This window comes from Aptenodytes patagonicus, chromosome 3, assembly GCF_965638725.1.
Source record: "Aptenodytes patagonicus chromosome 3, bAptPat1.pri.cur, whole genome shotgun sequence".
Classification (NCBI taxonomy): Eukaryota; Metazoa; Chordata; class Aves; order Sphenisciformes; family Spheniscidae; genus Aptenodytes; species Aptenodytes patagonicus.
Genome location: NC_134951.1, coordinates 124,687,415 through 124,699,998, shown reverse-complemented (window position 1 = coordinate 124,699,998; position 12,584 = coordinate 124,687,415). Strand labels below are relative to the sequence as shown.

The 12,584-nt window shown below is 41.4% G+C and overlaps 1 protein-coding gene across 4 annotated transcripts in view; it reads left to right on the top strand.

The window, feature by feature from the left end:
* Window positions 1-12,584, top strand: part of SPTLC3 (serine palmitoyltransferase long chain base subunit 3) — a 96,733-nt gene that overhangs the window by 70,217 nt on the left and 13,932 nt on the right. For all 4 annotated transcript variants that reach the window (XM_076335076.1, XM_076335077.1, XM_076335075.1 and 1 more), the window contains 2 exons: window positions 7,060-7,279; window positions 9,426-9,552. In XM_076335076.1, the coding sequence (XP_076191191.1) occupies window positions 7,060-7,279; window positions 9,426-9,552 (347 nt within the window). The remainder of the gene's footprint in view (window positions 1-7,059; window positions 7,280-9,425; window positions 9,553-12,584) is intronic.

Below are 12,584 nucleotides of genomic sequence, written 5' to 3'. Positions count from 1 at the left end.
TCTAGTAATTAGTGCTGGATCTAATGGACTCACACTTCAACAGGAAAAACAATTAAAAGACTGGCTTTCAAAGAATTATATAGTGGTATTTCATGTAGCCCCAGTCCCTGGAGGAATTTCAATGAGAGAAGTGCCTTTGAGAATCCATCAGATGATATCAGCATCAATAATACCATGTAATTATAGAGCATCCTAGTCAGATAGCTCCGATTCACTCGTGTGGTACATCTTACACCCGACCAGAAGGACAAACCATCACTAGAGTCAAGCAGCAAAGCAGAGGCACCAGCCAGGCCCACCATCCTGGGTTTCATACTGGCAACCGCTCAAGTCAGGAGAAGATTGTTGGGGAGGCAGCCATGGGGCTGGTGGATGGCATGGAGGGGGAGCCACTGGTGGGCAAGGAGCTAGAGCAGGGAGAGGGAGAGATCATGAAGAGGAGGGAAAGGCTGAAGAAGCAGAGATCTGGACAGTAAGAGGGTTTGCAGGCATCTAGGTAAGGCTACTGTGGTGACGACGAGAGGGGGGGAAGAGGAGAAGGATAGGTTTGGGAGTAGCAACACTTGCACCAGAGAGAAGGGAGCCAGAACCACTCATTCACAGGACGTGACATGGTTTATGAAAGCAACATTAAACTTTATATGTAAGGATCATATCATGTGTTGCTGAACCAGTCTGGATGAGCAGTCGTTTATGCCATTTTATTGAGAAATGCTAGCACAGTTGAGCTGATTAGCTTCTTTCATAAGGAATCTTTTTACGATCTCATGTCATCACAACTTCACAGTTGTCAGTGCTTTCTTTTTGCCTAACATTTTCCATCTGCAAAGAGAACAAATCAGTCCTTATCTAAATACCTGTCACTCAGAGCTGAAACAGGTCAGCAGCAGATCAGCTGATCCAAAGCAGGCTGAACGTCTCCTTTCAACCAGAATAAACAGAGCAAAACTGCAAATAAACATAGCTTGGCACTACTAAAAGAAAGCTCGGATTTAAGGACTTTGATCATGCAGAAATTAAGTGGACCACCAACATTTTACTGATAAATATTCCCATCGGTCACATGGCCTGCAGAAAATGCTCCAGCTGCTGAGTTTTGTTCGCTTTTAAATCCTTTACCCTGGATATTGATCACTAGGCAGCAAGAAGGTAAACTGGTGACACAGAAGCATAGATCAGTCTGAGCAGTGGGACAAACCCACAGTCAGATATTTGCAACTATAATAACTGTATTTCCAGATGCATCTTTGATACAGAGTTTTCTTTTCCTCTACTTTTTCAGTTCATTTTCAAAGGAGATTTCGTTCTCAAAAGTTCGAAGAACCTTCTGTTGGAATGCAAAATAAAAAATATGTTAAACCTCAGAGAACCTCACTAAAGAGGAACCATAAAGTTCCTTCAGCCCCATAAGGGCTAAATAATGTTAAGACCACTCATGCCCTGAGTGTCTATGCTTCTGAAAGGCATCAAGTAAAAGAAAAACAAAGCTCAGCTCTCTAATAGTCTTTCATTGGAAACTAGCCCTAGCAGTAGCTAGGTTGGTTGGTTAGTTGTTTTCATAGTCTAAGCAGATCAGAAATTGAAGATTGTGGTTTGGTTGCAAAGCAAGTCTGCTCTGACTTGAGGGAGAATACCACCACACCCCACGGTGTTGTATCCCTGCCATCACTGCCAACCCGAGACGCAGGCAGCTGATCTGTCCTTACAACACTGCTGGGAACAGACTCACAGGCCATGTAGTCTAATACAGTAAGTAGCTAATAACATTTCATGTGCAAAAGAAAAGCTGGAGAGAGACATATTAGAAATACTCTTACTTTTTTTGTGTGCATGTTCTTTCTTTTCTTGGCCCATGATTCTTGAAAGAGACTAAAATTTTCCAACCCCATATAGGCTACTCTTAGTTTTCTTGAAGATTTGCCAGATGCCAAATTAACATTCATCTAGAGGGTTTAAGAGGAGGTAGACTGTTGTTAATGTATTCTTCTTACAATAGTTAATACTGCCTTTTTTTTTTTCTTTCTTCCTTAAAGGACTTAAATTATGCTTCAGGGACAACTAATACAGAATTTAAATAACTTGGTCAGAGCCATTCTCCATGTTAAAATATCTTGACTTGCAAGTTTGGCTTGGCAAATTTTTACAGAAATGCTTTTTCCAGAGATGCAAAAGAAACACCAAGTTTTCCTTCTTTAAAAAAATACTGTTATATGGGTCACCATAGTCCGAGTATGGTGAAGTTGATGGTGTGGAAAAAAATTTGCCTTCTCTTTCCATTCAGAGTATGTTAAAGTGTTTACACTGTGCATAAACTCGGACTTACCAGCTGGCAAAATCTGAAAAGGGTCACGGCTAACCAACACGAGCATTTCTGGAAATCAGACTTGTGCTTCAAACCATAAGCCACAGATTTTGCTTGGTTACAACTGAAGGCAGAATTGGCCCCTCAACTTGGGAAGCACTCAAGCTACATGTCAAATAAATAGCAATACGTATATGTTTGTTTGCTTTTTAATGTCTCTATTATCTTGAAAAGAAAAAAAAATCATCAGAAGTAAACGTAACTACTAGTGAAAGCTAGTTCTTAACTTGGACTAGCCTAGGAGCAAATATATTCCGTTTGCACTCCAAACTGAGAGAGACTATCTAGCCATCAATCTTCAGTACAAAAAGCATGAACAAGTTTTGGCAGTGTCCAGGGCACAAGTTAAACTGACTCGCTAAATCGTATTTCTATTATTCAAATTCCAGCTAATGTTTTCCTTCGCTTCTACCATTCCCAGTTCAGGATTAATCAGTTACTGTGTTCTTATATGGTTTGTGGTAGGCTTCTGCTCTCTTGCAGACATATTTACCTAGGAGTCAGACAGGCCAAGGCCCAGGGCAGGAGTTATGGGGCACCAGAAACTGATCAAAACAGATTGTTTTTCATTAGTTTTTTCCCTGCTTTTAATTTAATTTGGGTATTTTCCCTTCCAGCTCAGAAAATAGCTCTCTGATCAGTTAGATATTGTCCAGTGCCTTTTCATGTGCATTAGAAGTTCCTTAGGATTCAATGCCAATACCGTAGGAAATTTTTCAGGGTTATTTTTTATTTCCTGGGATTAAGTGACTGGACTTACAGAAAAGAATGGGTAACATTTCATGTCTTTGGCCAGGGACCAGCATTAAAGGTTAACATTTCTATTGCTTCAGTGTATGGGGTTGTATTTGAGGGCAGGGTTGGAAGGTTTCCTTAAAACTATTGCTCTAAACTACAAAACAGAGATTGTAGTATGAATGTGCAAGATTTATATAAGAAAACAATACCTAAAGTAAACATTAAAATGGAATGCATACGTCTTGGGAGTAACAGGTCAGGAAAGGAGGGATTTTCCCAATTACAAACTAGCCTGAAAGGGGAACAGATAAAGTTTTCAAATGTTGAAAGGATAGTGGTACTTATAGGGTATGTTTAGAGATGTTGAGTGATGCAATTATGAAGAAGACAATAGGTTGAATATTGGTAAATTAATTTTCCTGAAGAAAAAAAAAAAATTGAAACTGTGGTACCATAGTAGGATGTAGAAAACTCTTTTCCTGAGAAGTTTCAAAATAAACTGGACAAAAACTGTCAGTATCCTGTCAAGAGCAAGCCTTTGTTCCAAGCGAAGTGACCAGCACAAGTGCACACCTCCTGTTTCTCAAAGCACCTGGCTCCACAATTCATCAGCTGCATCAGGAAGAATCTCAGTGATTGAATCAAGCTTCAAAATTCAGTGATCCCAGAATTTTGGATTACCTCCTCACATCTGGAAGTGCATTCAAACTGAGTGTGTACTGAAGCAAGCTTTTGTGCCCACCCGCCGAACAAGGGTGACCAGGGTCAGCTGCAATCTAGAAGCTTTACATCCCTGCCACCAAGCTAATAATTTTTGCTACAAGACAGGATGTAATACCACATGATGAGAATGTCTGGCCTGGGCAGAGCCAGCTTATGTCCATCTGCATCCAGCTTTTTTGATGTGCCCTGTGTGCTTGAGCAGATCTGGAAACAGATCAACAGCTTTGTAAAAGTGACACAACCAGACTGAGACAGAACAATTACAGTTCATTTCTGGCTCTCTGGTTTAAACTCAGTCGACATCAATGTTTACTGAAGGATTCGGTAAACTTTCCATTTGGGATACCCAAGAGGTTATGTGAAGTGAGCTTTATCTTGGAGCAATTCTAAACAGAGCGGTGTTTATATCACAGACCATCTCCCAGGGACAAAAGAGAGACCAAGAACAGAGTAGGCAGCAAAACAGCTCTTGTGTCTGCCATCAGGAGGGCTGAGGCCTGTTTGAATGGCAGCACGTGAAAACATACATGAAACTAGCAGCGCTTTGTCTACTCCATGGACACTTCAAGGCCATGTTAGGACCTCTGTCAACTATTGTAACATTTATGTCAGCCAGCATCTTTCAAGAGCAGTAAATCAACACTGAAATTGAATACAAGTGCTTTGTTTGGCTAAACAGCTTAGAGTTCAAAGAGAAATCTCCTACTCATACTAGTAAGAAAAGTTTTCATTAAATCCTCTTAATGGTTAAATCTTGCAATAGCCATGTACCAGCTCTATGTATTCATGAATTCATGATTCTATGAATCAGCAACAACTTTGCTTCCATTCCACAAATATGCAGCAAATCAAGCTCTGTATTTTTAATTTACCATTTTTACTCTTGTCTTTTTGAAGATAAATGCTGTCTCTCCCATCTGAAATCTCCATGAGCCCCTAAGCCTAATCTTGTCCATGTAAACGTGGAAAAACTCTTATTGTCCTTCTTTCCCTAGCTGGTCTGCCCAAGTATTGCTGGAAGGTGGAGGGTGGGATGCTTATTTGCTTCCCTCTGCAGAGGTGCTCCTTGGCACCACTGTCACTCTCTGACCATATAGCCAACCTGCAGGCCGACCAGACGCAGCCGAAAGCCGCCATCCCCAGAACGATGGTACGATGCTGCGTGCCCAAGCACACCCAGTGGCTCAGTATAATTTTTAGCTGACTAATGCTTTGACTCTGGGCTAATGTGAGGACTGTGGGCTCTGCCCTTGTATTCATTAGGAAAATAGCTGTGGTGGTTGAAGTTGCTTCTCCCCCAGTTGCCAAGCGCCATTTGGGAAAAGTGAGAAAGCCCAGCCTTCAGGAGCTTGCAGTACAAGCCCACCCTTCTTTGCTGCAAGAGACTTTGGTGCTGATATATAGCCCCACAGCTGCCTCTTCTTTTGCTGGGCAAGACAGAAGGGCAAGATTTGCCAGCAGTCACCTGACAGCCAAAAATATGCCTCCAGGCACACACAACCACTCTCCGAACCTCCCAGTATGAACAGCACAGTCAACCCTTGTCCATGGCTGCTCCCCCGTGCTGTTCTTTCAAACTAATGGAGACTTGCCTACGGGCAGGTCTCCTTCAAAACTGGAGACCAAGCTGTTTCCAAGCTTACTCAGGAGACCAAAGGCTGAAGAAGGACTAAAATTGTCAGAAATTTCCCAAGTGCTAAAAGCACATCCTGCCGCTTTTGTGGTACCAAGCTTCCAGCTGCATAGTGCAGCTAGAGTGGCAATAAAACAATCTGTGAAAGCCACTGGTCCAGGATCTAAAAATTGCCAAGTAGTTGTGTTGATCGCACTGCCTTTTTGTACATGCTATTTGGGAACAAACTCGACATTGGATGTGAGGAAAAATTTCTTTACTGAAAGAGTGGTGAAACATTGGAACAGGCTCCCCAGGGAAGTGGTGGAGTCCCCATCCCTGGAGGTATTTAAAAGACGAGTAGATGCGGCACTTAGGGACATGGTTTAGTGGGCATGGTGGTGTTGGGCCGACGGTTGGACTCGATGATCTTAGAGGTCTTTTCCAACCTCAGTGATTCTATGATTCTATGATTTCTGCTTACCTGAAACTCTTGTAGCATTTGCAGTCGGAAACCTTAGCCACAGGCCTTAGCCACGGAGCACTGGTTTTCCTGGCACACAGCGCCCTCACTGTTTTTGCTAGGAAGTATTTAGCATTTAAAGACCTGCTCACTAGAGCTAGTGTAAGAGTACATGTCTAACTCATTATGAAATGAATACTTAGTGCATCAGAGCATATCCAAGCATAGCTGTAGTCATCTCACAAAGGTTTTCAAGACACAATAATCTTCACAGCAATACTATTGATATGTCATCTTTATGGGATTAGAGTGCATTTCTTATTTGTCTCCCTGGGCTTTCATTTTGCTGTACAGCTCCTCTGTGCCTTCTAACTTACTGACGTGATTACCAGCAACAAAAGAATTATCGTCTCTTCTTATTTCTACAAATCTCAGTACGCCATTAGTGCAAGTTCAGAACATTTCCTTTTCCTGCATCGCTGTAAGAAAGTGATAAGAAAAAGAACGGAAATATTTTTTCCTTTTGAGTACTACATAGCAGGCTGCATTTCCTAAAAAGTTCGTATGGGGAGAAACAATTGGCAAGAGAGGATTTGAGCTCCCTTTTCTAATCCCTGATTCTGTCCACTCTGAAGACTGGGGCTGCTTTGAGTTATGGCACCATCTGTGCATTTCAGGTGGCCCATCTCCTGTGTATGTTAGACCCAACTACTCTGCACCAGGGTAATTTGCTCTAGAGCTGCTACCCCCAAATATTGCCACAGTAGCTGACGGTGAAGTAAGCAAGGACCAGACTGAATTACAGCGGTTCCTTATAATTCATTACAATATTTGTTTTGTACTGAATTGTAATGTGCTGCTTTGGGTGAGTATCTCCCCCGTGCTTTATATCTTTCCTTCTCCTTTCTGGCATGTTGAAAATTTACAAATGTTCAATGACTTTTTGACCAGTTTTGATTGTTTGAATTCTAAAACTGTTTGTTTTATACTCACCTGCAGATGGGAAAGGGTTGCAATTTTTCTTTGAATTGTAAATACAAATTGAGGTTCCAGAAGATCTTTCATGGAGTGAGGCAATTAATGCCTATATTTTCTGGCAGTATCTTAAAGAGAAAGCGAGTACAAGATTTGTTGTTCATCCATGATTCTCTCCATCTGCAGCATGGAAGGGTCCATCGTGCGCCTGCCAGAGATAGTCTCCTTGAAGACGAAATACAAAGCCTACCTCTACTTGGACGAAGCTCACAGCATCGGTGCGGTGGGTGCAACGGGCCGAGGAGTTGTGGAATACTTCGGTATGAGTCCTGACGATGTTGACGTATTAATGGGAACGTTCACAAAGAGCTTTGGCGCAGCTGGAGGATACATAGCTGGCAAAAAGGTAAAAGGAAAACACAAACATTTTAACATCAAGGGGGGGAAGTACCTTCTTATTATGTATGATATATTGCATTATCTTTTCGCATAGACTGCTTTGCAGGAGCAGTATTCTAAAGTTAGTACCATTTTTGTCTGGATCCCAAATGCACATCAAACAGCCAGACTTTCTTATTTTTGTTTCATGTTCATATTATGTAATTTGCTTGGGTTGGGTATTTCTGTGCCACCCTGATGATTGTTGTTTGTCTTGGAAATGTTTAGACACGTTGTGGTTGGCTAAATATACTTCACTACATTAATTTGCATGCAGATTGCTCATTACTTTGTTTCACATTTGTAAACAGTGTATGGAGCAATATTAAGAGATTAAAACCACAGTTTCATCCACTGATAATAAAATTCCTAAACAGTTGTGGATTGTCACAGTTGCATTTTTTAGGAGGATGAAGAAAGAGGGTTACTGAGGGCCTTTTGCAGTAGTAAAATCCGTGTCCTCAGTTGCTCTGCGTACATTAACAAAACAACCGCCTGCCAACAACAGATGTCAACAAAAAGTAGAGCTGAGCTTGCTTCAACTGGGGGTGTAGAAGAAGAGAAAGCGTAATCAGCACCATTGTGAAATGTCCTCGGTTTTGTTGCTTGACAGAGATATCAAGTGGTTGCTGATTATTTACCCTTTTCATACCCTGCTGAATGTATTTCTTAAATAGTTTGCTGAATGAGTAGGAAGCCTGTTTAGACAGCCCATATGGTTATTGTCAGGATAACATTAATAAGGGTAGTACTTGAGTAGAATAAAAGGGCTATAAGAAAGTATCGAGTGTATATTTCTTACTGTCTTTTCTGGTTTTGCCCCTGGAGATCTTAAAACAGGCTATCATAATACATTAAGAATCAATTTTCTTTGTTTTCTTTGCTTCCTGAATTTGCATCTGAAGGTTTAACTCTTACCAAAGACAATGTGGCTAATGTAGCTAGAAATTATAGGAAGCCTAGACCTGTGAAAAGCAGTCTAAAGTAATTCATCATCTAATCCTTGGAAGTTTTCTTAAATGAAAGTGGGTCGCTCTTTTCATGCCTGTGTGTATCACTAAGCTTTGCCTCAGGCTTCCGGGCCTTGGTGGCAGCTGCCAACACACTTAGCACACTTATATTCATTTCCGCAGCCAAAAACTCACTGTGGCACTGTTTATTCTGCATCAGCTAGAGCACAGAAGCCTTCTCAGCTATTTGATCGAACCCTTAGGATTACAACTGCAATATAGCAATGCATAACCTGTATAAGGTTAGGTAAATCTTTATCTTTAGCATTGGAGTTACCACATAGACTCATACAGCTTTTTTGGCAATAATTTGTGTTATTCTCTTTGGGTTTTTTCCTGGTGATATTTTTTATCAAAGGCGGTTTTCAAGCAGGCCTCATCCCTTTCTTACTAATATGCATTCAGCTTTTAGTGTGCTGTTACTCTGACATTTTGCACTAGGAGGTATAAGCTGTCATAACAGTGATGGTCTTAATCAAGTGCTGAATTCCTACAGTGTCCCTGGATTCAGAAGAGTTACTGGTGCTTTAGACATGCCTACAGTACATCAAAGCTTTTTCTAGGAGCACAGATTGTTCTCTTAGTTATACAAGGAAATGTTAAAGCAGCTATACCGACTCTAACATGACTGTCCCTGCCACACTGATGGAAAGTTTCAGTTGAAAGAAGTTTATGTTAATAGCCAAAGAGAGATCCCAGTAAGGTTGCTTTCCCTGGGTTAGGTCTTGTGGCAGAGGAACTATACTGATGTCATGTAGGCTTTGCTTCGTTCCCAGAGAGGAACTGAGCAGTATTTTAAGTGCAGCTGTTCATTGGTCTTTAAATGATTTTGGCTCCTTTATAATCAGTCTTAGCACAGAAGTAAACATTATTCTATTCCAGACTTTTGTTTCAGCTGTAATTGCCCCACTTATATGGTAAAGTATTTGCACCTGCCTGATGTTTCTTCAGGCTATGTATTAAGAGTAGCAGCCAAGAAAGCAAACCAATAACTGGTGAAACATCCTCTTCCTTTCGCATGTTCTCACTCCTGCAGTAGTTAAGAGGGAGATCTGCTGTTTGGCCAGCTCAAAGCTCATTCATGCTTTGTTTTGCTTGTGTAAGGACCTTGTGGACTTTTTACGAACTCATTCTCACAGTGCTGTGTACGCCACATCTATGTGTCCACCCGTAGCAGAGCAAATCATCAGGGCAATGAAATGTCTCATGGGACTAGACGGGACAACACAAGGTAAGCCGCCTTCTTTAACTTTACTTATTTCAATTACTACCAAAGCATCTACTGTGTACAGGCGCACACAAAATGTCACCCAGCAGCAAAGTAGTATGATATTGCAATCCAAAGGAAATAATTCTTACTGTAAAATTAATATCCAAATCATCATACTTCTAACTACTATCACCTCTATTTCTTTTTCCACGTTCATTCACATGCATCAGGGATGGAAATATTCCAGAATTCTGGCTCTATAGTTGCCAGCCCACTCTGCTTTGCAGCAGCAGCAAATGGAAGTACATGAATTGCCCTTTGAGTAGACTGTCTGACTTTGTAGGAGGGGTTCATAAGGACATGCCTTCCTTTATGGGCTAGATGCTGTCAGTTTAGCTTCTTTGTAAGTGTGAACCTCCAAAATGGCAAGCAACTCAAGCATGGTGCAGAATTTCAAAACAGGTATTGTATGTTAAATAATAGCATGAGAAGATGATTATAATAATTCCTACCTCACTCAGGCATTAATTATGGTGTCCTGAAGCTAGTTTTCAAGTACATTTTGTCCCAAAAGCATTGACTACTTGGTGCCTTTATAAAAAATTAGGTTTATTTATACTCCTCTCCTGAAGTTGCAGATGCAGCTACCGTCCAATCCTGTGTGTAACATGCTTTCGATGGAGCTAGCAACAAAGCAACTGTGTGACCTATCTATCTGCTACTGTTTCAAAGTGATACTGATATATATTCAATGTTCTAGGACTTAAATCCCGACTTGAAGAAAAGCTGGTGGGTTTTGAATTTGTAGAGTTTTTGTCCGGAGTGCCCGAGAATCATGTTACTGTGTAACATGCAGTTGAAGACACAGATTCTGCTCTGAAGGGCGACCTCTTTTATACTCGTCCTGCAGAACTGTGCTGTGCTATTTTCTCTTCCCTTGTGTAGGACTAACAGTTATTCTGTATTAGTCCTCCTCGATAGATATGACCGGAGCAGGGTGGGAATGGAAAGGAAAAAGGGTATATGAGAACAGATAAGATACTGCTCTGCACTATTCTGTTGCAGTGCCCTAGAGGACGGTTTCAAACCATGATAGACATGAGGCTATTAAGATGTTTATCGCAGCCCTTCAATGAGGCCAGAATTTACAAGACCCCAGTGTACAAAAGGAGGGCTAGAAAATCCAGTCCCAGTGCCAAATTCTGCTGAGTGCAATAACAAAGTGCAGCAAAACTCCAGCGCAACGTGTAGACAACGAGGAAACGGTGCTCTTGTCATTTTGGCAGAGAAGTTAGAGCGTAACAACTGTTTCCAACCTGAAATGTGAAAGGTCAACGTTGCGTGCGCTGACGCCTGCATCCTGTTCAACGTAAGGGACCAGCTCTGACATGTTTCTTCTACCCTGGGGACTGTGCGGCCCGTCCTGCTGCGGGGCTCCCTGCGCTGGCTGTAGGAAGCGCTTGCCGTCAGAGGGCGGTCTTACACCGAGCCTTCCCCAGAGCCACCTAAGGCGCTCACAGATGCCGCGTGTAAAACATTAAACGTGCAGAGCGCTTCCAAACCTTCAAAGCCGCCTAAAAATGATCTTCGGCTAGCGTGATTCTGCGTGCAGTTCCGTGCAGGCTAATAGGAGAACTTGGTTCAAGATGGAGGCTTTTAAGATGTGCGTGTCCAACTGTTTTAGGGCTAAGAGTTTGCAGCATTTTCTCTTCCAGAAGCAGTGTTGTTTAATGACACAGTGTTTGTATTTCTGCACAAAATAAGTGCTTATTAAGTCTTCCTTTATGAAATAAATTAGTGTTCTGTCAGGTTTTTTTAAATTTGTCTTGTAATATGAAATGCAAATGACTAGAAAAACAAATGAATTAATCATATATCACAACTTAGAGTATTGCACAAAGGCTAGCAAACTGGCTATGATGTGTAAAAATGTTTCTTGCCCTTCTGAGCCAGACTCATTATTTTAGTCTATTGGTTTTTCTTTCATGTGGGCCTCCCTTCATTAGGCTGTCTTGTGACTAAAAAAAAAAAAAAAAAAAAAACAACCCACACAACCCAAAACACAGGAAAGAATGTTATGCTGGACCACACTACAATGCTGCTTTGGCATAAGAGAGAGGAAGGTGGTGGCTTAGAAAGGAGGGGAGAACAGAAGGGAGAAAGCACTGTCTCTTCTTAGATATTTTTGTTTCCAAGGACAACAGCGGCCTTGGCTGAGTTCTTTTGGTCTACTATCATAGAAAATGGTGAATCCTGCATGTGAGCAGTCCTTGTGAGAGCATGAGCCGTCTAGCGGAGACACCTGGCAGAGAAGTTTCAAGTCAACCAGAGTTGCCACAGGGTGGTATGGACCCTTTGTCCTCTGGAAGCCTGTTGAATCGATAAAAGGAGTTTATTTTGCAATTTATTTCAAATGGCATTCCCTTTCCGCAGGATGATTTGGGGAATCGTTTATAAGGAGATGTCCACTGATGGCTTGTCCTCTGGAGGGCATTTCTGTAGGGGAGGGAGCCTTGCAAAAAATACTGGGATTGTTTTGGAAAAGAATGAAATTAGAGTTTGCTAAAAAGTTCCATGTTAACTAGAGGGTGCTTCTTGAAAAGAGTATGAAATAATGGGATGACAAGTGTGTTAACTCAGCTTGTTCCTACATCTGAACTTCATGACTGATGACTCAGTAGATTAACAGAAAACTAAGAGAAGGAAGACTAATCTGGTCATTTAAATTGCTGCTCTGAAAATTTTTTATTCTATATTTTTTAGCAATTCACACAGTCATCTTTTATATTTTCCCAGATAGAATGCTTTTATATTCTCTTCAATTTCTTGCTAGTTATTCTCCCCTAATTTGTTAAGCAGCTGATCTAGAAAAGAGTAGCATAGGTGGAATTATGTAGTGGGTAATGTCGGAGGCCAGAAATGCAGCGATACTGCTTGTGTTTATCCTGGTGTGTATCCAAATGATTGATCTCCCACATTTTCTTCCTTTATTTTCAATTAGTAAGAATATGGTTGTTTGGAAAAGGAATCAGGGTGTGCATTTCTAGGACAGG